The sequence below is a fragment of the Sorex araneus genome, chromosome X (genome assembly GCF_027595985.1).
Source record: "Sorex araneus isolate mSorAra2 chromosome X, mSorAra2.pri, whole genome shotgun sequence".
In the NCBI taxonomy this organism is placed as follows: Eukaryota; Metazoa; Chordata; class Mammalia; order Eulipotyphla; family Soricidae; genus Sorex; species Sorex araneus.
This window is the reverse complement of record NC_073313.1, coordinates 100,216,931-100,243,908: the sequence shown is the minus strand read 5'-3', so window position 1 is coordinate 100,243,908 and position 26,978 is coordinate 100,216,931. Positions and strand designations below refer to the sequence as shown.

Sequence of the window (26,978 nt, the reverse complement as noted above, 5' to 3'; positions counted from 1 at the left end):
GCAACAATTGATGTGTAATTTCAGATTGTAGCTCTAAGGTTTCAAGTGTGACAGCTAAATTACTCACTTTTTAAGTTTTCTATGCTTAAATTTTCTGTGCTTTCCTGCTCAATATATAAAATAACTTCTCAAATTCTAACAGTAGTCAAATATATTTTGATAATAAAAGAACTGCCAATAAAATTACCAGAGCAAAATTCTTTTAAAAAGCAGTTCTATTTCTGTTTTACTTTTGTGTCTTTGTTGGGCCACGCCTGATCATGTTCAGGTATTACTCCCAGCTCTATGTTCAGGGATCACTCCTGGCACACTCTGGGATCATTATTTGGTTCCAGGGATGTAATCCAGGTTGGCAACATGCAAGGTAAACACCCTATTTGCTATATTACTCTCTGGCCCCACATTCCTACTTTTCTAAAGTTAAAATCTGCCTTACAAATAACAAATAATTCTTGTCCCAGAAAATAAACAGATCATTTATATTTACTTTAGTAGTACCTGATCTCATGGCTGCTTCTCCGGGGAAGGAGCATAAAATGAGGCCCACAGAACTATGACACGGGACTCCACACCAGGCTGTTTTCACTCAGGGTGCCCCAGAGGGGGGCGGGTGAGAGCCCTCCCCGCCCCAAGGGACCCAGCCCCGGCAGCCAACCTCCACTACCCAACCACTGCCACGCTCTAGGCCACATTTCACATGTTCAGGCCAAGCCTCACATATGAGTGAACATATTCCTGGACCGTGCAGCCGTGACAGAGTAAGAAACTCTGAACTCATTTTCCATAATTACCACAATGGTGTGGTAATTTGATGGGGTTCAGACAGTAGGCAACAAATTATAGAGGGAAATAAATATATATGCCTTACTGGGAACACCTGTAAAGGCGATTAGAGGCCGCCCCAAAAGCCTCCATGCCTCCCGGAGAGCCCGGCAAGCTACCGAGTAACCCTCCTGCATGGCGGAGCCTGGCAAGCTACCCGTGGCATTCTCAATATGCCAAAAACAGAAACAATAATGGTCCTCATTCCCCTCACCCTGAAACAGTCCCCAGTACGCCATTGGGCTACACTAGCACGCAACAGGGATGAATGGAGACATTATTGGTGCCCGTTTGAGCAAATCAATGAACAACAGGATGATAGTGACAGTGACAGGGACAGTACCTGAAATATGTGTTTGAAATAAAGATAGAAATTAAGGAGGTTCTCAATCATAAAATAGAATATTTTAAACTATAGTAAAAAATTCTATATTAATCATAAGTTCTAATCTCTTCTCAAATAATTTTTCATCATTATGAAGTTCAATTAGGACAAAGGAGAATTTTAAATCTTTCACCATATTTAAATAGCAAATCTCCATGGTAACAGAGTGTCCACACTCCAAGTTTACAACTGGGAAAACACATTACGTTAGGCCTTCTTTTTGTCTAAATACTGTGGTAAATCAAGTACATTAATACAGTGTGGCCAGGAGGCTGAGTAGACAGTAGAGGGCACTCTTGCTGTGCATGCTGCCAACTGGGTTCAATCCCTGAGGACCATCAGGAGTGATCCCTGAACACAAAGCCAGGAGTAACACCCTGAGCACTGCCAGGTGAGACCCCAAATGAAAATAATAGGAGGAGGAGGAGGAGGGAGAGGAAAAGGAAGAGGAGTATTAAGGATACTGAATGATTAGGAATTGTCTTTACTCGTGAAATGAGGGAGAAAGTCAGCAATTCAATTTTAAAATGTTGTGCCTTGCAAATTATGGTTTACAGGAACTCTAAATCACATCTAATAGGAGAAAATACATTTCTTAGAATTTTTTAAACTCCACATAATTAAGCTTAAGAATCCCTCACCCACACCCAACTTTCTCCAGCATATAAATGGCCCAGCTTCATAATTAATCTTGAAGATACAGGAAAGAGCTGAATCACACAGTTCCACAATTACCTAGGGCATGCATCCACATAAGGAGCTGCACAACAGCTCCAAATTTCATAGTACTGACATCCCAGTAGCATAAAAGCAAATTAGATGGAAAGTTAGGTAGAAGCCCACTAAGTTCAATGAGAGAAAACAATAACACAGAAGGTTCAACTAGCACCTAATAGCTCAGTAAATCCTCAGAAAATGACCTTCATAATACCATTATGAGATAAATGGTGTAACAAGCAATATCAAGTACATTATTTTGTGTCTGCCAAGGAAGCAGGCATGGCAGGTGAGGTGGGAAAGAATTAGGAACATTGGTGGAGGGAATGCCAGACTGGTGGTGGGATTGGTGTTGGAACACTGAATACCTGAAACAACTGTATTATGAACAATTTTGTAAATCAAGTTATTTAAAAAAAACTCAAACACTAAAAAAACAAGTCCTGGGGGCTGGAGCGATAGCACAGCGGGTAGGGCATTTGCCTTCCACGTGGCCAACCTGGATTCGATTCCCAGCATCCCATATGGTCCCCTGAGCACTACCAGAGGTAATTCCTAAGTGCAAAGCCAGGAGCAACCCCTGTGCACCGCTGGGTGTGACCCAAAAAGCAAAATAAAAAGTCCTTACAATGTGGTTTTAGATATTAAAATCACTTAAAAATGAAACAGGGCTGGAAAATTAGTACAACAGGCAGTGTGCTTGCTTTATACATGGCCATCCTGGGTCATTCCCCAGCACCCTATATGGTCCTGCAAACACCACCAGGAGTAATTTCTGAGTGCAGAGCCAGAAGTAAACCCTGAGCATTGCCAGGTATGGCACAAAACCGAAACAGAAAAAAATGAAATAGCAAAGTAAAAAGATAATATAGCAGCAGGCACTCACTACTATATTATCCGTAAGTATAAAATAAAATGAAGCATATAATTATGGAAATGACTTCACAACCTCTGGCAAATATTACCAATAATGTGATTATTAAAATTTTTTAAAGAATTTTATAATGTTTTTAAGATAAATGATAAAATCTTGTAACATAGGCTCAAAAAGAACATTATTTAATTCATCCTATCAAGGGCAAAGTCATACAAAGATATGACAAGAAAAGCACAGAACACTATCTCTTATAGATCCTCAACAAAATACTATCAAACCAAATTGATCCGATTATTATTTAAACACATACCATGATATGATCATTTAGGATTTATTTCAGGACTGTGGTGCTCCTTCAATACACAAAAACAACTGCCATTTTGCATCATTTAAAAAAATGTTGTGGTCACACCCAGCGGTACTCAGGGCTTAATCCTCATTCTGTGCCCAAGGATACCTTCCTGGCAGTGTTCGGGGATCAAAATGGGGTACCAGGGTTGAACCCTTTTGGCTACCTACAAGGCAAACACCTTACCTACTGTACTATCTCTTCAGTCTCCTGTAATACATCTTACTAATAAAGGAAAGACACTGCATCATCATCTCAACGGATATATAGGGAAAGTACTTGGAAAAAAAATGCCACGAGTCTCCTGGAAATGACCAAATTTAGAACACAACAGGAATCCCCAAATATGATAAAGAAAAACTATGGGAAAAAGCTAATATTATTCTCAATGGGGAAAGGCTAAGATAACTTCTCCAAGATTTCTGAAGAATGCCTGATTTTTTCCACTTATATTCAATAGCACTGTAGCACTGTTGCACTGTCATCCCATTTTTCATCAATTTGCTCGAGCGGGCACTAGTAACGTCTCCATTGTGAGACTTATTTCTGTTTTTGGCATATCGAATACACCACGGGTATCTTGCCAGGCTCTGTCATGTGGGCAGGATACTATCAGTAGCTTGCCGGGCTCTCCGAGAGGGATGTAGGTATTGAACCCGGCTCGGCCGCATGCAAGGCAAACACCCTACCTGATGTTCTATCACTCCAGTCCTATATTCAATAATATATCTGAAATGTAACCTGGGTCCAGAGTCAGAAGAGGAGGAACAGGACGAGGAGGAGAAAGAGGAAGGAGGAGGAGGGAAGGAAGAAGTTATCAATGTTGGAAAGGCAGAAGGAAAATTATATGTATGGACAACATAATCCTAATATAGAAAACCAGAAGAAATCCATATAGAAAAAAATCAGAGCTAACTACTTCAGCAAGCTGTGGGATAAACGTTAAACATACAAAAATGAGTTGTATTTCTATATATTAACAGTGAACAATCTAAAAATAAAATTAAGAAAACAATTTCACTTATAATAACATCAAGAGAGTAAAATATTTAGGAGTGAACAGAAGTAAGGAAGACTCTGACACTGAAAACTTAAAACACATTTTAAGAAAAAGTGAAAAATACATATATTCCATCTTATGTTTGTGAACTGGAACATTTAATATTATTAAGATGGTAACATTCTCCAAGTTGTTTTTCAGATTCAATATAATCCCTACCAAAATTCCAATCATGTTTTTTGTGGGAACTGGCAACATGATCCTAAAATTCACATAGAATTACAAAAAAAAAATCACCCTATGCAGCCAAAACAATCTTGAAAAAGACCAAGTAGACCACTAAGATATTTTTATTTCAAAACTTACTACAGACCGCCGAGATGTGATCCCGGGGGCCACACGCATGTGCGGCCTCTCCGCAGCTGTACAAGCGTGAATCCAGACCCAGCAAAACCTCTTTCGGTGTGAGCAACTCCTCGCAGAATGTCTCCAGCCTGAGAACGAAGCCTCGGCCCCGTGCCCGCCCAGGAGGGGAAAGTCTTTCCTTAAGACTGGAAGTGTCGGACCTGGAGCTGCGGCACGAGAAGCAGACCCTCCGAGCCTAAAGACTGTGATCCTGAGGTCTCCTAACCCATTTTGGCACCAAAGCGGATTCTTGCAGCCATGCATTTTGACTGTGAACTGAGCTACAACCTCGTGCAGCCCGGGGAGGGATTTTCCCTCTCCGCCCCAATTTTCTGAGCAAAAATGGCGGCAGCGGCAGCACCCGCGTGGTGAGAGCCACCCTCTAAGACCCCTCAACCCGGAGGTAGGACTTTCTTTAGTGACGTAGCCTGTAGGTGGTCCTGGGAGGGGGGGGCGTTCCCGGCGCGCCTTCTGCCCAGAGATGAACTGGAGCCAAGGCAGGAGAAGCAGACCCTCCGCGCCTAAAGACTGTGATCCTGAGGTCTCCTAACCCATTTTGGCACCAGAGCGGATTCTTGCAGCCATCCATTTTGACTGTGAACTGAGCTAAAATATTAGAAACCCAAAACCGCGCGGCCGTGAAAGTCTTCACTCTCAGCAATGAAGATAAATTATTAGATGATGCCTATTCAGCAGGCCTGATTGTTGGGGAAAATTTCCAAACAATAATAGTGAGCTCTGTATGGAAATATGGAATGTACTCAAGGTATATAGAGAATAATGGGAATATCATTAGCTACTTAGATGGGGGTGGGGTGGGAGGGGGGTGTATTGGGGTTCTTGGTGGTAGAACATGTGCACTGGTGAAGGAATGGGGGTTTAATCAGTATTTGACTGTGACTTAAACCTGAAAGCTTTGTAATTTTTTTTCACGGTGATTCAATAAAATATTTCTTATAAAAAAAACCTTACTACAAAAGTTAGAGTAATTAAAAGTGTGCTACTGACATAAAATATAAATATCAGACCAAGAATGAGGCTCAGCAGTATAGTGCATGCTTTTTTCATGATGCCATCCATGGGTTCAATCATGCTACTGACATAAAATATAAACATTTTTTTCCCAAGAATGTGGTTCAGCACTAGAGTGCACACTTTGCAAGAGGCCATGGGGAAAAACAATATAGACATATGTACCACTGGAATAGAACTGTGAGTGCAGAGATAAATTTATATACTCATAACCAATTCTTTTCAACATGAGCGCCAAGACCACACCATGAAAAAAAAATAGTCTTTTCAGCAAATGGTGCTGGGGCAATAGGTTACACAACAAATAATGAATATGGAGTGAAGAATCCTGGCCAGTGGGCACCACAACGCCGGAGAATGCTCCGGACCCCAGACTGAGCCAGTAACACCAGGGTGCCCCAGATGGAGCAGGTGCAGTTCCCGCCTTCTCCAGAGGGAATCCTGGCGACCATGAGCTTCTACAAACATGGCTCCGGTATGTGGGGACCAGGACTATAGCCACACAACCTTTCCTGATATACAAAAAAAAAACAGGAACTGCTCATCCGCCCCTGAACGGCCATGATCCCAGAGGCACACAAACCAATCTCAGAACACAGCGGCTGCTGGCAAAAATGCTCCTGGACTATGAACTAAGCTACGGCCCCATGCGGATCTGGGAGGAGAAGGGTTTTTATCCCTTGGCCTTTTCCCCTTTGCGGCAGCATGGCGACTGCCACCTTTCAGAGCCAACTGGACAGAAAGGTAGGAGCTTGCAGTGATGGGGCGCACAGGGAATCTCACAATGGGTGGGGGCAGGGCGCGGAACCAGCCCTGTTCCTTGCCCAGAGGAGACCCCCAGTGGCCACCCAAGAAAAGCTCCTCCACTCCTGAACGGCCATGATCCCAGAGGCACACAAACCAATCTTGGAACACAATAGCTGCTGGTCGAAATACCTCTGGACTTAATTACTAAAATACCAGAATTCCAAAACCACACGGCTGCTGTCGCAGCCATGCGACCTCATATGCTCTTCATCGTCAGCAATAGAAAACAAATTATCTAATGATGCCTTTTCAGCAGGTCTGACTGTTGGGGGGAAATTCCAAATAATAATAGTGGGTTTTCTGTTGAAAACTGAATGTAATCAAAATAAAGAGAGAGTAAAATGAAAACCATTTACTACACAGGCAGGGTTGGGGTGGGAGGGGGCATACTGGGGTTCTTGGTGGTGGAACGTGCAGTGGTGAAGGGATGGGTATTTGATCATTGTATGACTGAGACTTAAACCTGAAAGCTTTGTAACTGTTCTTACGGTGATTCAATAACAAAAAGAATGAATATGGACCCTATCTCACATCATATGCACAAAGTGTCTTATCCACTATATTATCTCTTCAGTTAGTCTGTTGTTTTTGTTAGAGCAACTAGAGCTGACTACAAAATTAAGTACAAGCCACAAAATGGATAAAGACTGAAAATATTATGCTTAATGAATGAAGTCAAACAAAAAAGGTCATAAATTATGAGCTCATTTAAAAGAAATTTCCAGAAAAGAAAATCTATAGAGGGAGTAGATTAGTGCTTACCAGGTGCAGGTGGGGATGGGGTGTGGGTATGGTAATTGGGACTATCTGCTAATAGGCATGGGTTTCTTTAAGGGTGATTGAAATGTCCTGAAATCATAGTGGTGATGGATGTATAACATTCTGAACATATTAAAAATTGCAGACCTTGAAACTGCTTTTATAATTATTAAAATGACAAATTTCATCACAATTTTTTGAAGTTAAAACTTTTAACATTTCTATCCAAGTCATAGTCATAACTACATATAAAACAGAAGACTCTGAAGTAAAATATGAACAGAGGATTGTGGATTAATTTTTTCCTCTTCAAAATCTCTTCAGGCGAGACAGTACAGCAGGTAAGGGCTTGCCTTACATGCAGCTGACTTGGGTTCGAGACCAGGCACCCCACATGGTTCCTGAGTCTGCCAGGAGTTATCCCTAAGCACAGAGGCAGGAATAAGCCCTGAGCTTATTTCACCAATGTGGGCCAAAAATTTTTTCAATTAACTTAAAAAACAATAAAAACTCTTCATTTTCAGGGACTGGAGAGATCGCACCACAGGGGTAAGGTGCTTGATTTGCATGAGTCTGACACTGGTTCATTCCCTGGCATTGCATGGTCCCCAAGAAGAGTGGGGGGTAGCCCCCCAAAGAACAGCTTAATATTCAGTATACCACTGTTTATAATAAGAAAAATAGGAATCCAATTTAAATATCCATTTTTGTGGAACTGATTATGTAAGTTATGAGTCAGCTATCAAAAATAATAAACTATATTAATTGTAAAACAGCCAAAAACTAGTGATCCTATTTGCATATTTCTGAGGCTATGAAAAATTACTTATATCTTCACAAGCTCTTAACAATGGTATAATAGTTGCAGTGAAATGGAGTTTAAAGACTTGCTCTTAATTGTTCCTTTGATGGTATTTGATACTATAATAATATGATTTGAAATAAGACATTCTCTTTTAGAATCCAATTTCAGAACTTAGTCTTACACTAAGTTCTTCTAGACTGGGGAGTTTCTTTTCCTTTCCTTTCTGTATTCTAATAAGCCTTTCTATTTCAAACAAATTTCAAATATTTAGATGTCTTTCAAACACAGAAGTTACTAGTAGACATTCAAGTGCCTACTGAATATATATGTAAGAAAAGATTCTTTAAATGTTCTGTCTTTTACTATGAGAAAATGTATGCTGCAAAACCCACATTTTCTGATATACTGCATTCATCATAAGGCAGCACTACCAAACAATTTTTCACAAAATCACTTTACTTGATTTATGTGCCACAAGAAGAAATAAACACTGTCACGCAAGAAGCATCACTACAAAGGAAATACAAAATAAAAAATTATACTGTATTTCTGAGAACAGAATCAAAAAATACATACTTAGGGTAACAATGGTTTGTATCCCTAAACATATAATTTGATCCCAGTTTAGCTTTTTATAAACACATGAAAGCTATTTACTATATTATACAAAGAGTAAATTTGCTTGCATTTAAGAACACAAAGGCATGGATGATAAATAACAATAAAACATTATGCCAGAATCAAATTATATTAAAATCTACAGTACTACTGGTAGCATCAGAAACCTGAAGGGTATAGTAGCAAAAACAAAGGACACACATTCACCTAATATTTTTGTTGAGTATTCTAAATTATTCCAAACAAATCAGCATTTCCTTGCAATAAAAGACTCACTAAACCCACATCATGTTCTTTTTTTTTTAATCAGCATCTCTATCCTAATTGCTCATTTGTTGACATCAATAAAGCAACACTGATAATAGGATAACTACCAAATATTCATGACTTACATTACAGTTCATTTTCAATGTTATACATTATTTAGGTTTGGATAAATGTGTAATAACATTTATTAATTACTATGACATCAAATAGTATATTTTCACATTACTAAAATCTGTCATATGCCTATTTATCCTTCCTCTAAACCTAGTTCCTGGCAATCACTGACGCTTTTTTGGGTACTTTGTACACAGGAAGCAATTCTCAAGGGTTACCCCTACCTTTGCACTCAAAAATCACTCCTAGTGGTACTCGGGAACATACGGGACGCTGGGGATGAAACCCAGGTCAGCTGCATGCAAGACAAGTGCCTTACCCACTGTACTATCTCTCCAGCCCCTACAACTGACAATTTTTACTGTCTTTATAGTTTTAATTTTTCTAAAAATATAGTTGAAATAATGTGTAGCCTTTTCGGATTTAATTGTTTTTCTTATTAATGTGCATTTTAGATGCCTTCATGACTTTAAATGGCCTGATTATTTCTTTTAGCACTAAAAATAATTTTATAAATGCATTAGTTTATCCATTCAGCTATTAAAGGACATTTTGGTGGCTTCTAGGTTTGATCTCCCTTATCTACGGTATATATAATATCAAGACAAGGAATACAAGGCATCAAAAGTGGGCAAACCTCTGGCCCTACATTATAAAAATGAAAAGGCAGGGAAAGAGATAAATAGAAAAGTAAAGAAAAAACAGACAGATGAGAGGTACCAGGAGCAAGGGTCAGGGACCTTGGAGACATCAGTCGCATAGAGGTGTGGTATATGTTTTATGTGAACCACAGAGTCAACAATACTATAAGCATAGGTATAGGGCCCAAACTGTAATATCAAAACTTTTAAATGTGCCTATTAAAGAGGCAGGCTGCAGGATTGCAGGTAACCCAGAGACATTAACAGAAGGAAGCTGACACGGGTAGTAGACTGGCACTGGAACACAATATGCCTAAATTCTATAATGGCACATTTGTAATTCATTGTCCAAAAGAAAAAATATTTACCTAAAACACTGTACACAGATATCTATTCAGAATTCCTCAAGCATTTTACCTAAAAGTGCTGTTAAAGACTTTCTAGGACTGGATAAACACTGGAGATATATTATGAAGTGGGGATAAAATATCAAAATAGAAATTTACAGTTCTAATTTAGTGATGTTAATAATTTAAAATTATAAACTTACCTGCCATTCAAATTCACTATCGGACCAATCCCAGTATGTACTGATGGAAGAGGATACATCACTACAGACACTCCCCTCAGGGAATAAATCAAAAGAAGTGAAATCTTGATCATCTAACAGAGAATAGCAATCATCTTGATCTCCAACAGAAACTGATGAGAACAGCTCCTCACTGCATTCTGAACTGGCAACACTTGTTCCACAGGAAGTTAAATTCCACCTTAAAAACACAACACAAGAGAATTTAGAACAGGAATTGCATAATCCACACAATTTAAAAATAATAGGAAGCATTTATCACAGTTATAAGAAATGTAAGTATGTGATTGTCCTCAAAAGAGCCCTAATCATTTAATTACATATACAAAAATATTTATGAATATGTCTTGGATTTACCCTCCAAGACGAATTGCTCAGGAATGGTAGGGATAGATAAAGCACACTGCCACATATTGAAAGTGAGTTATGGTTTTACAGGTTTCATTAAACTACTATCTCTAAGAAAATCTCTACTTGTGTCTCAAAAAATTTATATTTTAAAGAGAACTTCATTTGAATTAGGAATAAAGTAAAACTTTCATCCAAAACCAAAATATATATCATTATAAGAAATCTCTCCAGGGTAAGTTCAAACAAACTCTTGCTCTGTGCCTTGCCTGTCTAATCTGAAAAAACACTCTCAAAGGGGCTGGAGCAATAGCACAGAGGGTAGGGTGTTTGCCTTGCACGCGGCCAACCAGGTTCGAATCCCAGCATCCCATATGGTCCCCTGAGCACCGCCAGAAGTAGTTCCTGAGTGCAGAGCCAGGAGTAACCCCTGTACATCGCCAGGTGTGACCAAAAAAATCAAAAAACAACAACAACAAAAAAAAAACACTTTCAAAGTTTTTTCATTTAAAATGTATCATGAAGGGGCTGGAGCAATAGCATAGCGGGTAGGGCGTTTGCCTTGCACGCGGCCAACCTGGGTTCGATTCCCAGCATCCCATATGGTCCCCTGAGCATGGCCAGGGGTAATTCCTGAGTGCAGAGCCAGGAGTAACCCCTGTGCATTGCCAGGTGTGACCCAAAAAGCAAAAAAAAAAAATGTATCGTGAAGTCTTCATGAAATGTATAAAGAACATTTAGTAGACATAAAAAATTCTCAATACATGACTGCTTTTTGTAGAGAAAATCACGAACAGAGTGCATGGGTAGGGAGGAAGAGAGTACAGCGAGTAGGGCTTTGCATGCAGACGACCCGAGTTCAATCCCTGAGCACAAAGCCAGGAATAAGTCCTAAGCACTGCTGGGTTTGGCCCAAAAGCAAACAAAACAAAAAGACTACATTGGTAGCAGCTCAAGTGTTTCTTATTAATAACTTTTCCATATTGCTTGTATACCATATCAATGCAAATATGTTGGAATAAGAAAGTAACGGAGAAGATACAAATGGCCAGCAATTCTATTACCAAGTGATAAATAATTCTAACAGCTTGGTACTTATTTGCACGTACATATTTTTTTTACAGAATCGACAATCTCAATATATGTGTTTTAGTATCCTGCCTTTTTCCCCACGTAATGTTACATTTCTCCAAGTATATTACTTGAAAACATTTTAACGTCTACATACTTTTCAATTCACTAAACATACCAAGTTATTTAACCTTATTCTATAATAAAAGTTGGGGAGGAACGAGAGATAGTATAGTAGGGAGGGCATTTGCCTTGCAAGCTACTGACCCAAGTTTGATATCCAGCATCCCCATATGGTCCCCTAAACATTGCCAGGAGTGGTTCCTGAGGGCCAAGCCAGTGCAAGCCAGGGCCAGCACTGCCAGGTGTGGCCCCAAAAGAAAACAAAACAAAAAATATGTGTAGGCTGTTTCCAAATATTTTTGATATTACAAGTAATACTGAAAAGAATCCTTTTCTAAAATTTAAAATCCATGGTATTTAATTACTGAAACTTGTATTTATTTTCTGATAAACTGTTTTTTTGGAAGAATAAAGTGAAGAAATTAAAATATTGTATTTTGAAAAGTGGCATATTAAAATAATTTCTGACCTTGATATTTAATTACTTCATATTAATCTTATAGCTAAAATAATATAAATGCTTATTTCTACATTTCCTTCCTTTTTCTTTTATAATTTATTTTTAATTGAATGACTGTGAGATACAGAGAGAGCAAAAAAATTTTTTTTATATTTGTCTACATGTTTTTTCTCAGTATAGATTACTTGAATTACTGAGTCAGGGAATATGAATACTTCTAAGGGTCATAGTATACATAGTTAAATATCTTTCCAAAATGCAGCACTAACATTCTTCAAAGCAATATGTAAAGGTGTTCATTTTAACACCACAGTAACAGCACTGGGACTTTCATTTAAAAAATTACCTGAGCGGCTGGTGCAATAATAAAGCAGAAAAGGAGATTCCCTTACACAGCACCATCCCCAGCACCCCATAGGGTCCCCTGAGCACTGCCAGAAATGATCCCTGAGCTCAGATCCAGGAGTAAGCCCTGAGAAGGTATGGCTCAAAAAGTCAAAAACTTAAAAAGTGAAAATAAAAAAACTACCTGAAAGACATACTCTTATGTCAATTTGTATCTCTTATATTACTAGCAAGATCATGATAAAAATATTCCACTTATGCCCTGTTGGACTCCAGGCACTAAAAATGTCTCAGTGACAACTGTCAGACTGGCTCTGGCAGGTGGAGCAACAACTGCAAGTGGTCCTATATGTCCCCCAGTACCACCACTGAGTGGGGGTCTTATAATAAATTCAAACTAAAATATTATCTATTTTTCTTAAAAATCTATATATTTATATCAATAGTCTCCTTATTGATTTTATGAGTTTCTTGTGAATTAAAATATAATCATCTGTATAGACTGAACACAATGGCCACTCAGTACCCTTATTGTGAACCACAACACCCAAAAGGAGAGAGAGAACAAAAGGGAATGCCCTGCCAGAGGCGGGGTGGAGCGGGGACATGGGGGATGGGATTGGGGGTGGGTGGGATACTGGGTTCATTGGTGGTGGAGAAATGGGTGCTCGAACATTGTATGAGGGAAACACAAGCACGAAAATGTGTAAATCTGTAACTGTACCCTCATGGTGATTTGCTAATTAAAAATAAATTTAATAATAAAAATATATATAATTATCTGGGCCAAAAAGACAGTACAATAGGTAAGGTGTTTGCCTTGCACGTGGCTCATCCAGATTCTATCACTGGCAACACGTATATGTGGTCCCCGAGCCTGCCAAGAGTGGTCCCTGAGTACCTCTGTACCTCTTTGCTCTCAAAGAGTAGTAAGGTTGTGTCCCAAAACCCAAAAATATTTTTTAAAAATTCTGCCTGCATTACTTGGTCCCGCCCGCACGGGAAGAGCCTGGCAAACTCCCTGTGACATATTCAACATGCCAAATACAGTAACAATAACGGGTCTCATTCCCCTGAAAGAGCCTCCAATCTTTGGAAAAGACGAATAAGGAGAGGCTGCTAAAATCTCAGGCTGGGACGAATGGAGATGTTACTGGTACCCGCTCGAGCAAATCAATGACCAACAGGATGACAGTGATACAGTGATACAGTGATTACTTGGTACAAGGTTATATGAAACCTGACTTTAAGACTAATCTGTTTTCTTCTACAAATTTCCACTAACTTTGTAATAATAATTTTCATTGCTTTGGCAGTATTCTAGGCAACTAGTCCTTAAAGTGATTACTTAGTAAAGTCGTGAAGATAACATCTTCCCAAATAAAAGCTTATTTACATATCCGATTATTAGGTTATTTCTCATCCTTCATTTTCAGCTTTCAGAGAGAGAAAGAGAAAGAGAGAAAGGTGGGGGCTGGAGCGATAGCACAGCGGCTGGGGCGTTTGCCTTGCACGCGGCCAACCCGGGTTCGAATCCCAGCATCCCATATGGTCTCCTGAGCACCGCCAGGGGGTAATTCCTGAGTAAAGAGCCAGGAGTAACCCCTGTGCATCGCCAGGTGTGACCCAAAAAGCAAAAAAAAAGAGAGAGAAAGGTGCCATGGAGAGTGATGGGAGGGAAACTGGGGACCCTGGTGCTGGGAAACGTACACTGGTGGAGAGACGGGTGTTAGAACACTGTATGACTGAAACCTAACCACAAACAGCTTTGTAAAGGTCTATCTCACAGTGATTCAATAATAAAATCTTACAAAAGACTAAAATTTAAAAATAAAGCCAACTTTTTTCTTGAGATAGGTACTTCCATTTTTATTATTAGTTTCTTATCCCTCATTAAATCCAAGTTTTGGGTGACAGAGAGATAGTACAGCAAGCAGAGCACTTGCCTTGCATGTGACTGAGCCAGATTAAGTCCCTGGTACCTTATATGATTTCTCAAGGCCTGGCAGAAGTGATCCCTGAGTGCAGAGTGCGGATGAAGTACTACTAAGCAATGCAAGGTGTGACTCAGAACCAAAAAACTCCAGTTTTTCTTTGAATTATGTAGTTCATTTACCTCAGCCACTTTAATCTTATGGATAACCTTAATTCTGAAATTCTTGATTTTAAAAAATTGGGGCAACCTGAATTTTTGTTTGTTTGTTTCTGGGTCACACCTGGAGGTGATCAGTTGCTTACTCTTTGAAGTGCTCAGAAAACCATACAGTTTGGTGATGTAAAATACATGATCTACCATCACTGGCCACAAACTGAAAATGTAATGACAACATTTATCTTTACCTGTAAGTATATTTTGGAAGTAAACTCTGGTGGGTGTGATCCAGTAACACTATACATAACACTATATGTCAAAAACATTAATATATTAAATACTATTGTAAAGCATATTGCAGCAACATAAATTAAAAATACAAATAATTACATACACTGAACTATTATAGTTCAGTAACTATTAAAAGTAGATTTCAAGATTTATAAGCAGGAAAAAATAAAACAAAATTCATCTAAGAATTCAAGAACACTCTAGATATAAAATAGACTCATATTTTTTTGGTATTTTGGGTCACACCCGGCGATGCACAGGGGTCACTCTTGGCTCTGCACTCAGGAATTACGCCTGGCGGTGCTCAGGGGACCATATGGGATGCTGGGAATCGAACCTGGGTCGGCTGTGTGCAAGGCAAACGCCCTACCCACTGTGCTATCACTCCAGCCCCTAAACTCATTTTTAACAAATTTAAAATTAGCTAAATGACCCATGCAAAAAGGCAACATAAAAGCAGTGAATGGCGATCACCAGATCCATCATAGGCATAGAAAACCAAATCTACATTATATTCTGAGAAACTATTTTTCCTCTTATACTTTCAAACTGCATGTGACATTTTTTACCTTTATACATGTACTCATGGAATAAATATTCAATTCACATATTCTTTATGCCAGGTCCTGTGCTAAATAAAAGTTGTTAGATAACTGTGCTTAATGAGAATTTCTTTTCAGCCCAACTCTGCAGAAATGAGCTCCCCTCCATGAACAAATAACAACTTTCCTTATTTAAAAAATTTAATGATCTGATTAAATCACTGGCAGGGGAGTCAGGAATTTGCTTGATTTTTGTATTCTTATATTAGGGAAATATCATTATGTTCCTCTATTTACACAACCCATGATTTCATTTCCTGTCTATTTTCAGAAGCTTTCGCTATGTTCCTCTCTCAAAAAATTAACAGTGAAAGGCCACTGTGATCACAGCTGAAAACCCATTTGCAAAATAAGAAAACAGTACTTTTTAATATTAAGAATGTTAAAATTTCTATTATCTTTTAATTTGCTAATATTTTATTGTTAAGACAAATATGATTAAAACCCAAATAGTTACTGCTGATGGAATTTTTAAATTGAAACAAAACTGAGAAGGGTGTTAAACTGGCATTACTTAATGAAAAGCAATTTATAGTACATATAAATGGAAAAGTCTGTATTTATTACACCCCATGTCATTGTTTATGTGTGTTTTTATTAAACCACTTGAGATAGTTACAAGTTTTCATGTTTGAGTTTCAATCATACAATGATCAAACACCCATCCCTCAACCAGTGTACATTTTCCATCACCAATGTCCCCAGTATATTGCCCATTTCCAACCTTCCCCCTGCCTCCACAGCAGATAATTTTCCCCATACTCTCTCTCAACTTTTGGGAATTGGTTTGCAATACAGATAGATACAGGGAAGTTATCACATTTGGTCCTTTATCTATTTTCAGCACACGTCTCACATCCTGAACTTTTCCTCCAACTATCATTGCCTTAGTGATCCCTTCTCTATTCCAGCTGCCTTCTCCCCCAGCTCATGAGAGCTTCCAAATATGGGGCAATATTCCTGGCCCTTGTGTTACTGAAGAACCTTAACTTTCTTGCTTTTTTATTGATAGCTGGAAATAATGACTCTGGACAAGAACTTTTTTGTTCTTGTTAGGTGTGGATAGAGCCTGTAAGGGATCAGACCCAAGGTTTCATATATTTCAAACATGTGCACTTTTGCTGAGCTACATATCCAAGCTCCATATCAAGTGCTTAAAAAAAAGCTTATTCCTTTGGACTCAGTATGTGTGTGTGAGAGAGAGATAAAGAGAAAGAGGGAGAGAGAGAGAGAGAGAGAGAGAGAGAGAGCATTTCCTTCTAGGAATCTATTCCCATTCCCAAATACAAATCTGGGAGAAAGATGACTATTATTTTTGTAATCAAAGAGTCTATCCTATGTAAAATAGTGTCCAAAAACATCAAGTACCTAGGAAGCAACTTAACAAAATCGGTAAGACCTATACAGTGAAAATTTCAGAATACTCAACAAAGAAATTAAAGATCTCAGGAAATGAAAGAAACATCCCATGCTCATGGACTGTAAGAATCAATATTGTTAAAATGAACATCTTACATAAACTACTATGGAGATTCAATTCAATCCCTAATCAAATTCAGATAACATTTTTCAAGACTTAAAACAGTCAATTATAAAGTTTTTGTGAAATCATAGAAGACAAGTAGCCAAAACCATACTGAAAAAGAAGAAACTGAGGAATCTCACTACCTATCTTGAAGCTATACTACAGTCACTGTGAATAAACAGGAATAAAGACTCTCAGACCAATGGGTCAGAATAGAATATCCAAGGATAAACCCCATATATATGATCACCTAATTTTTGACAAAGGAACTGAGAGCATGAAATGGAATAAAGACAGTCTTTTCAACAAATGGTGTTGGGAGAATTGGATAACCACATGCAAAAATAAAGCTGGTTCCTTGGGGCTGGAGCGATAGCACACCAGGTAGGGTATTCGCCATGCACGCAGCTGACTCAGGTTTGATTCCCAGCATCCCATATGGTACCCTGAGCACCGCCAGGAGTAGTTTCTGAATGCAAAGCCAGGAGTAACACCTGTGCATCGCCAGGTGTGACCCAAAAAGAACAAAAAAGCTGGATCCATATCTCACACCTTACACAAAAGTCAACTCAAAATTGATCAATGACCTTGAGATCAGACCCAAATCTATAAAGTACAATGAGAAAAATATAGGCAGAAAGCTCCAAGAGGTAGACCTCAAAACTCTTCAATGATATGATGCAACTGGCAAAGGCTAAAAATTAAAATTAAACAAATGAGACTACATCAAACTTAAAAGTTTCTATACAGCAAAAGACACATGGGCTAAAACTAAAAGACAGCAACGGGGGACCAGGTCAGCAGAGTCCGGTACTAAGGTGATGTTAAGGAATGACAGCTAAATATCCAAATCAGAGTCAACAACTCTGAGATCAAGAGACCCAAACTTTAATGACCAACTTAGAAAGGTGCCTGTCAAGAGGGCAAGCCATGTTGGGGGGGGGGGTGATAAGAAGGGAGAGAGAGGCAGGGGGTGGGATATGGGAGGAGACCTGGAAACACTGGTGGACGTAAATTGACACTGGTACTGGAATCAGAGCTGTGATATCATATGTCTAAACCTCAGCTATGAATAACTTTGTAAATGACAGTGCATTAATCACTGTCACTGTCACGGTATCAGTGTCATCCCGCTGCTCATTGAATTGCTCGCACGGGCACCAGTAATGTCTCTATTGTGAGACTTGTTGTTACTGTTTTTGGCATATCAAATACGCCACGGCTCTGCCGTGCGGGCAAGCTACTCTCAGTAGCTTGCCAGGCTCTCGAGAGGGGCGAGAAATCAAACCCAGGTCGCCGCGTGCAAAGCAAATGGCCCAGCCGCTAGGCTATCGCTTCAGAAAATGAAATGCTTAATAATTAAAAAATACTTATTCACATGTTATTTAATTATTCCCCATGTTCTTAGGTATATATATTTTCCCTATGTGCATTAATAAAGCATGAAGAAAACTATTATGTGTAATAACCAGAAAAGAAAAATATATACCTAAGAACATGGGAAATAATTAAATAACATGTGAATAAGTACTTTTTAATTATTAAGCATCTCATTTTCTTCAGTCCTAGAACAAAGAAATAAGACAACACTAGGTAAGTGCAAATAGTATGGACACAAATTAAATATGTAGCCTGAATCTTTATTTTTAATTGTATTTGAATATAAAAAGCCTAATATCAACAATGACCCTGTTCTCTTTTGGGGTTTTTTGCAGGGGAGGGGTCGGGTGTCATACCAGGTGATGCTTAGGGGTTTATTCCTGGCTCTGCACTCAGGAATAACACCTGGTGGTGTTTGGAGACCGTAAAAAATGTCAAGGATGGAACCTAGGTAAGCCATGTGCAAGGCAAGCCCCTTACCTGATATACCATCACTTTAGCCCAAACTATTATTTAAGAAAAGGGATCAGGAATGATCTGTATAGCTCTGCTTAAGAATGCAATTTTCAGGGCTTGTAACAAATAGTGTTGTGGGTAGGACATTTCCCTTGCATGCAGCAGGCCTAGTTTAGATCCCTGGCAAACCGTATGGGCCCCCAAGCACCACCAGAAGTGATCCCTGAGTAAGCCATGAGCACAGCCGGATGTGGAAAAAAAACAAAAAGAATGCAATTTTCTATAAGGGGCTTTTGTGATTAAAAAACTGAGTATGAGTCTTTTAGATTAGTCTGTCCATGTCACACGTGTAATGAATGTGTGCATGTGCTCAGCAGTAGATCATTCAAATTTACAAAGTCCTTATCTCTCATTTCACTAAGAAAAACCTAACACTAAGGTCCTAGCTAGAGCCAAAAATTTCTCACAAAGGACTGTTTTCAAATATTGAAAGAAAGTGCTGATTGACGAATTAAGGTTATTAACTGGTGGCAATGGGGAGATAGGGGAGGAAGAGGCAAACCAGAAGTGACATCAAGACAGTGGTGAAGGGCCTTGGGCACTTGGGCGGTGGTGGTGGAGGTGTAATAAATCTATACTCCAAAAGCATAAACGTTAACACTATTACAACAGTAAGAATAAAATAAACCTGGCAAAAAGAATACCAAAGAAATGGCGTTTAATACAATGCAGAAAAGCCATGTGCACTACTACCTTTATTGCAGCACTATTCACAATAGCCAGAATCTGGAAACAACCCGTGTGCAGATGAATGGATAAAGAAACAATGGAATACTATCTACACTATGGAATACTATGCAGCCATTAGGAATAACGAAGTCATAAAGTTTGCTTGTATGTGGATGGACATGGGGAGTATCATGCTGAGTGAAGTAAGTCTGTTGGAGAGAGGCAAACATAGAATGATACAGAATATTTTTTAAAAAACATAGTATGTGAATATCCAAAGACAATAGAAACGAGGGCCAGAAATGGGGAGGGTGAATACAGTTAGGACGGAGAAGGGACCACTATGACAATGACAGCCGGATATGATAACTCTAGACACAAACTGAAGCTAAGAGGAGATAAAGTGATATGCATGATACCCTTTCAGTAACAGCAGTATTGTAAACCACAGTGCCTAAAAAGCAAGAATGGGGAGAAAAGACAGAAAAAAGAAAAATGTCTGCCATGGAGGCAGACTGGAGGGGGGGCGGAGGGGCCGGGAGCGGAGAATGGAGACACTGATGGTGAAAAATGTAGAGTGGTGAAGTGTTGGAACACTGTATGACTGAAACTCAATCATGAAAAACTTGATGACTGCGTATCTCACTGTGATTTAATTCTTTAAATGGATACAAAGAAATGTGTTTTAAGTCAAAAACATAGTATACTAGCCAAATTTTATTTTTTTTTAAAGTGAAGCCAAGAACACTTATCTTCATGGCTTTTCACAAACAATACATAGGCCCGGGCTCAGAGTCATTGTATATTACGTAGATTACTTGCCTTGAACACGACTTACCCAAGTTCATCCATGGCACCTCATCTGGTTCCCTGAATACTAACAAGAAGGATCCCTAAGAACAGAGCCAAGAGTAAGCCCTGAGTGCAGCTGTGTGTGACCCAAAACCAAAAATAAAGTACACAGGCTTTTCCTGATCCTTTGGTACAATTAAGAAAAGCATGTGTAGGAGCTGGAGCATGCTACAAGGCCAAGGCTCTTGCCTTCCATGCAACTGAGCCATTTAATGCCCAGTACTGCATGGTCCCTGAGCTTGCATATCATGTACATATTCTTCTGAAAACTCTTCCTCTCTGGAGTACTACTAACCATTACTCATCAGGATGAAAAATCCAGCAAGTGGGCTCTATTCAAACGAAATCCCACTATCAAGCAGCTACAAATCATTCCATACTCATGCTGGGTATTCAGTTCAGAGGACAGACACCTAGCATCACTTATCACTGACTTCCTGCCAGAATCCTCACACAGCCACCTTAACCTCTGCAGCTCAGAAACCCATGACGTCCAAGTAAGAGTACAAATTCCCTATTCCACATAGTCAAGTTCCAACTTTGGGGGCTCAGCTGATAATTCAAGGGGCTCGAGTGCATGCCTCTCATTCATAAGGCCCCAAGTTCGATACCCTGGCACCACATGGCTTCCTGAATACCAAATGGCTCCCTGCTGACCCCGAACCTCTGGACCCAAGCAGCACTGCATTTCCCAAGCCCAAGCACTAAATTATCAGCTTGTTGACCAAGAATCACCAGGAGTGGCCTCCAGGTTCCTTGACCACTGGCTAGAAGACCCCCAGCCCTCACCTGAAAAAAATAACCCTCTTCTTCCAGTGAATTGAATTATCTATTATTCTTTACCCATTTTTCCTACCTCCTCTATAGCCTCTGTAAGAAGTACTCTCAATTGATTTTTAAGGTTAAATCTTCCATTTGGCTTGGATGTTTATCTTATCCAGCACTATAGCACTGTCATCCCGTTGTTCATCGATTTGCTCGAGCGGGCAACAGTAACGCCTCTATTGTGAGACTTCTTATTACTGTTTCTGGCATATCGAATACGCCACGGGTAGCTTGTCAGGCTCTGCTGTGCGGGCGGAATACTCTCTCTCGGTAGCTTGCCAGGCTCTCGAGAGGGATGGAGGAATCAAATCCGGGTCGGCCGTGTGCGAGACAGGCACCCTACCCACTGTGCTATCTCTCTGACTCTTACCCTTCCTTGCATTTCAATTTCTCCCTTCCCTAATGGGTTGCTTCAAAAGAGACAAAAATCTCTATTCTGGAAAAACCAAAATAAAAGCTAAATGAAAAACTACTCCCCCACCAACCAACCAACCACACACACACACACACACACACACACACACACACACCTCCCCCACCAACCAACCACACACACACATACACACTCTCACACACCCTCTCCCGGTCCAAACCACTGCAAATAGTGTATCTCTTCTCCCGTACCAAATTTATTGTATATTTTTTTACACAATCTCAAACTTTGTAGTCTTATTCTATTAACACACTATTGGGATTTGGTTTTGAGTACTCCAAGATTTATATTTCAAGCCCACAATAGTTCTCCAAAGCTTTGTCCATATTGTCAATTTGTCTCAGCAAGCCCCTAAGTCAAATTCTCTCTCCCTCTTTTGCCAGCATCACTTCATGGGAAGTAGTTCTTCCACCTGCAATTCACAGCTCTTCTGTAGTTGGAATTCTATGATGGGAAAGGAAAACAAGGTGGTACAAAATGTACACGGTGGTCTTTACCTCTTTCTGATGAATGGTAACTGATAATAGGCTCTCAGCCAACATAACTGAATAACTGATTTATACAACAGTTCATTTCGTACTCTGCCAGTAGAGTATACACAAGTGGGGCACAGTCTTCCCACACACATTTTACAACTGTTTAATGTCAAAGTACTGACACACAGCTGAAAGTTGAAGAGAATGATACAGCAAGTAGTTCATATTAAACTGCTCCTTCTCACAATTACAGGCCCTACCATTATTGTAATCTTTTCAATCTGCTAAATGACACCCTTTATTGGATGATGGTATAATAGGTTACAGTGGACAAGTGCTATAAAATAAAATCTTGTCCCCAAAACAAAATGTTTTCAGGGAGTCAGAGAGACAGCGTGTGTAGCACACACTTGCCTTGAATGTTGCAGACCCGGGTTCTATCCCCAGGACCCCTTGTGGTCCCCTGAGCACCGTCAGGCGTGATCTCTGAATGCAAAGCCAGGGGTAACTCCTGAGCATTACTGGGTGTGGCCCCAAAACAAAACAGAGCAAAACTGCTTTCAACATTGGGTTAGACAGATAATATAGCAGGTAAGGCACTTGAAATACTTGCAGCTGGCCCGCATTTGACCCCCAGCACCACATACATTCCCCTAAGCACCCCCAGGACTTCTCTCTTAGCACAAAGCCAAGAATAGGACCTGAGCACAGCCACGTATGGCTCCAAAATACAAAGGGAAAAAAAACAAACGCAAAAATAAACATGCATTCTATAATGACACTGTATTTAAATATTAAGATTCTCCCCAAATTACAGACAAATCCAATTCAGCCCTAAAATGCACGCATATGAAATTGCGAATTATTAGAAAACTAGCTGTGATCATGTCATTTCTTTTCCACTAAACCTAGACTACAGACACAGCCACTTAATTCAGTTACTCTAATCTTAGCACTAACAATATTCAACCTTAGATATCATAAGATAGAGTGAGAAACTTTCAATTAATGCACTGTCCGGTAGCACTGTCCTCCCATTGTTAATTGATTAATGAGAATTGCAAATATATTCCAGAGTCCAGTAAATGAACAGGTATAAATCTGTCATCATAAAGCCCTTATCAAGGTAGCATTTACAAACTATCCCTGGTATCTGTAAGTAAAGTGCACCTATTTGGTGTAAGTTATTTGGGGGGCTCTGGGGATACTCAAATATTTCATTCAAATCAATTGTAACAGTGCTCTCAGACTTAAAAGATCAACTCTCAGACACAAAAATCTCTCAGATAATGGAGGCAAACTGTATTTAAAAAAAGACAGTTTTATTATTAGGTAACAAGCAACAAAATAAAGGCAAATCACTATCTACCATTTCTATCCACTAACAAGCTTTCTACCTGAAATGATATTTGCCTTATTTATGTTTTTTATTTGGGGGCCACACCCAGTGATGCTCAGGGGTTACTCCTGGCTCTGCACTCAGGAAATATTCCTGGCAGTGCTCAGGGGACCATATGGGATGGCGGGGATCGAACTCAGGCCTGTCCCATACAAGGTAAGTGCCCTATTCAATGTACTATCTCTCTGGCCCCCAAACGTTTGTTTTATAATGAGACTAAACTCAAAGAAGAATTTCAGTACTTACTACCCCAGATTTGACTTGGAGAGTACTGCTTGAATTGGGGAATGTGATGTAGGGGAAAAGTGCCAGATAAAATTCCAAAACAAATCACTCCTGAAACCAAACTTTACCCACATATTTAATTTAGCTATTTGCATCTCCCTGAAAAGAAATGGCTGGAAACATATGTTCCTCTCAAATGCCATCTTGAGGAGGAGAAAGAAGGCAGAATATTCCAGAAGAAAACAATGAAAAAGCAAAGTAGCCTAGAGCAGAAATATTCTGTATTTACTGCTAATTCCACTTCCCCCAATCTCTGCAGAAAAAGAGTAGGGAGCAAGATACATTAAATCCCCTATTGCCACTTCAAACCCTGTAAAAATTAGGAGAGGAGAGGGAGGTTTAAATAAAGCAGCCTGTATATTGGGAAAATGTCTGACTTGGACAATGTAGGTCTGAACAGAATTCTCTTCCGCTCATCTTCACTACTCAGTCTGGGAAAACAACTTTGACCTCACCGAGAGGTTAGAGAAGGGTTAGGGGAAAACAGAGGATGACAAAACAACAGAAAAAGCTTTAAGAAATATATTCATCTCCATAATTCATTTCCCATTACCTCCACCTGTTCAGGCAGTGCTTATTTTGATCTTTTGTCCCCAATCACCTGCACTCATCAGTGCTGACCAATTTTGGAATAATTGTGGGGAGGCACACCTAGAGGTACACTGGGGCTACTCCTGGCATACTTGAATTCCTGTTCTATCTTTCTGGCTCCTGATATCATTTTGTCTTTCCTTTGTAAGCTTTACTGCTGCAAAACTTAAATATCCAGTATGTGTAAAAATAGTCTGTATTATTTTCCAAAGTATATAACTCTAACCATGCTTGATTTCATAAATATGGTACATTTCACCCGAGTCACATCACGGCTTGAACACGTTTTGTTAGTCAACAACTATATCATTTATAATATTGGACCCATCAATTCTGTCCCAAGTTTCATCACTGCCTCCAAAGCAAGTAGTCTTTGCTTTGCCTACCTATTAGGTTTTATGACCCTGAACTCTCTCTGGGCCTCATTTTTGTAATCAAGATCTGGCACAGCCTAACAAATCTAAGTCCACTCATTTTTGAAATGCATTACACTGCTGTTCTGCATAATCAGTATTGTAACAATAATATCTTGGCTCCAGACTATAACTGAAATTATAGCCTGAAAGGCAAGAATATGCCTTAAATATACCTATTATAAACTCAGTACATCTATAAGCTGATTTAAAGTGGGGGCAGCAAAGGACGTTAAAAGGAGGAATCAGGGATCACAGATAGTACAGAGGTTAAGGCGCCTGTCATATCCCAACCTTGGGTACAGTCCCCAACCTACCATGGGTTCAATCCCTAGCGCTGCATATGGTCCCCCAAGCCCCATCAGGGGTAATTACTGAGCTCAGAGGTAGTAGTAAGCCCTGAGCACCACCAGGTATGACCCAAACAAGGAGAAGCATTTGTTTATATTCGTATTGTAAACCTGGATCAGATTTAAGAAGCAGATGCCTACTTCATAGTTCACCTCTGTGTGGTGTGTGTGTGTGTTTGTGTGTGTGTGTGCATCTGAGAGAGAGCGAGCCTCTATGAAAGTTTGGGGCAATGTATAAAACATCTTGAAATCTCCCTATTTTGGTGTAACACTTAAACGCTTGCGTGAGACAGCGCTACAGCACACTTTGCCTTCCGATAAAACCAACGAAGGAATGTCCCCTCCGCATGCATTTGCTTTAGAAACCTAGCCTGAAAGTCTCGACTATCCTTCCCGCAAGGAAACCTATGCGAAGTCCTGATCCCTCCAGTGGCGGTTCCCAACCAAGGCAACATTTCTTCCAGAAATCCTCCAGATCGAAAAGCTTGCACATTCTGGAAAGGCCTAAGGCGCGGAGGCAGAGTTCAGGAAGGAGAGGAGGGCGGGAGGGAAAAAAAATGAAAGAAAGAAAAAGAGAGAATCGTCTGGTTTCCTCGAGCTGCGCTCCAACTGGGTGGGTGGTGTTGCGAGTGGAGACGGGGCCGAGCCAGACTACACACGGAGAAACACACACGGCACACCGGGCGCCGAGAAGCGTCCCCTTGCCCCGAAGCCCCGGGTGGCCGGGGAGGCGGCGGCTGGGCGCTCCGTGGCGGAAGTGGAAGGGGTGAAGCTTTCGGGGCTGGGTGGGAACCCGGGAGCGTCTGAAAATCAAGGGGCGCGGGGGGGGGGGGGTTCGGGCTTCGCCTGCTCCGGAGCGTGGTGGGCCGAGAGGGAGGGATCGCGGCGCTCAGAAGCCCGGCCGGGGGCGGGGGGCTGGAGAGAGGGGGGGATGCCGGCTGGCCGGGAGGGGACGGCGCGGGGCGCGGGGAGCGGCGGCGGCGAGGGCCGGGAGGGAGCGGGCGCGCCAGGCGGCCCCGGCCCGGCCCCAGGGTCCCCGGCGGCGCGGCGGCGCCCGTACCTGTTGGTGTGGAAGCGCCGGAGCGGGTCGGTGCGGTGGCAGGACGAGAGCTGGCAGCCGAAGTCGCTGATGTCCAGGCAGCCCGGCTCCTCGCTCGGGCAGGTGCCCGCGCCGCGCGGGGGGCCCAGGAACGGGTAGGGCTCCTCCGGCGTGAGAAACTTCTCGAAGGAAGTCGTGGCGGCGGCCTCGTCGGACATGGTGGGAGACGGCCGGCCCCCGGGGGCTCCCGGACGGCGCCCGGAACCCTCCTCTGCCCGCCCCCACTCGGACCCGGCCGCGGCCGCCGCTCCCCGGCGGGCTCGACTCGACGCCGCGCGCGGCCGCGAAAGGGGCTGCCGCAGAGCACGGCGCCTCCGCGGCCACCACCCGGCACCTCCCCCCGGCCCCGCCCCGGCGCCTCCGCGGCCACCTCGGGGGTCGCCGCCAGCCCAAGACCTGGCGGAGCCGCGCCGCCGCCGCCGCCCCGCCCACTGCGCGCGGCTCGGAACTGCGGCTGCGGTGGGCCCGGCGGCCGGCGGGAGGGAAGGGCGGCAGGAAGCTGCGCCCCGTGCCCTCTGCTGGAGCGGAGGAGGAACTGAACCGCCGCCCGCGCCGCGCGCCCGCGCGCCCGGCCCGGCTTCCTCGCCCCGCTTCCTCGGCTCTCTCGGCGGCCACTGCTGCCCGAGCCGCGAGCCACCGTTCCGCG

The 26,978-nt window shown here is 41.3% G+C and overlaps 1 protein-coding gene across 2 annotated transcripts in view; it reads right to left on the bottom strand.

The window, feature by feature from the left end:
* The window catches only part of FAM199X (family with sequence similarity 199, X-linked), a 44,936-nt gene extending 18,193 nt beyond the window's left edge, over positions 1-26,743 (bottom strand). For both annotated transcript variants that reach the window (XM_055122253.1, XM_055122254.1), the window contains exons 1-2: positions 26,294-26,743; positions 10,149-10,368 (exon numbers count right to left, since the gene is read on the bottom strand). In XM_055122253.1, the coding sequence (XP_054978228.1) occupies positions 10,149-10,368; positions 26,294-26,490 (417 nt within the window). In that variant the 5' untranslated portion in view covers positions 26,491-26,743. The remainder of the gene's footprint in view (positions 1-10,148; positions 10,369-26,293) is intronic.
* Positions 26,744-26,978: the final 235 nt, after the last annotated feature.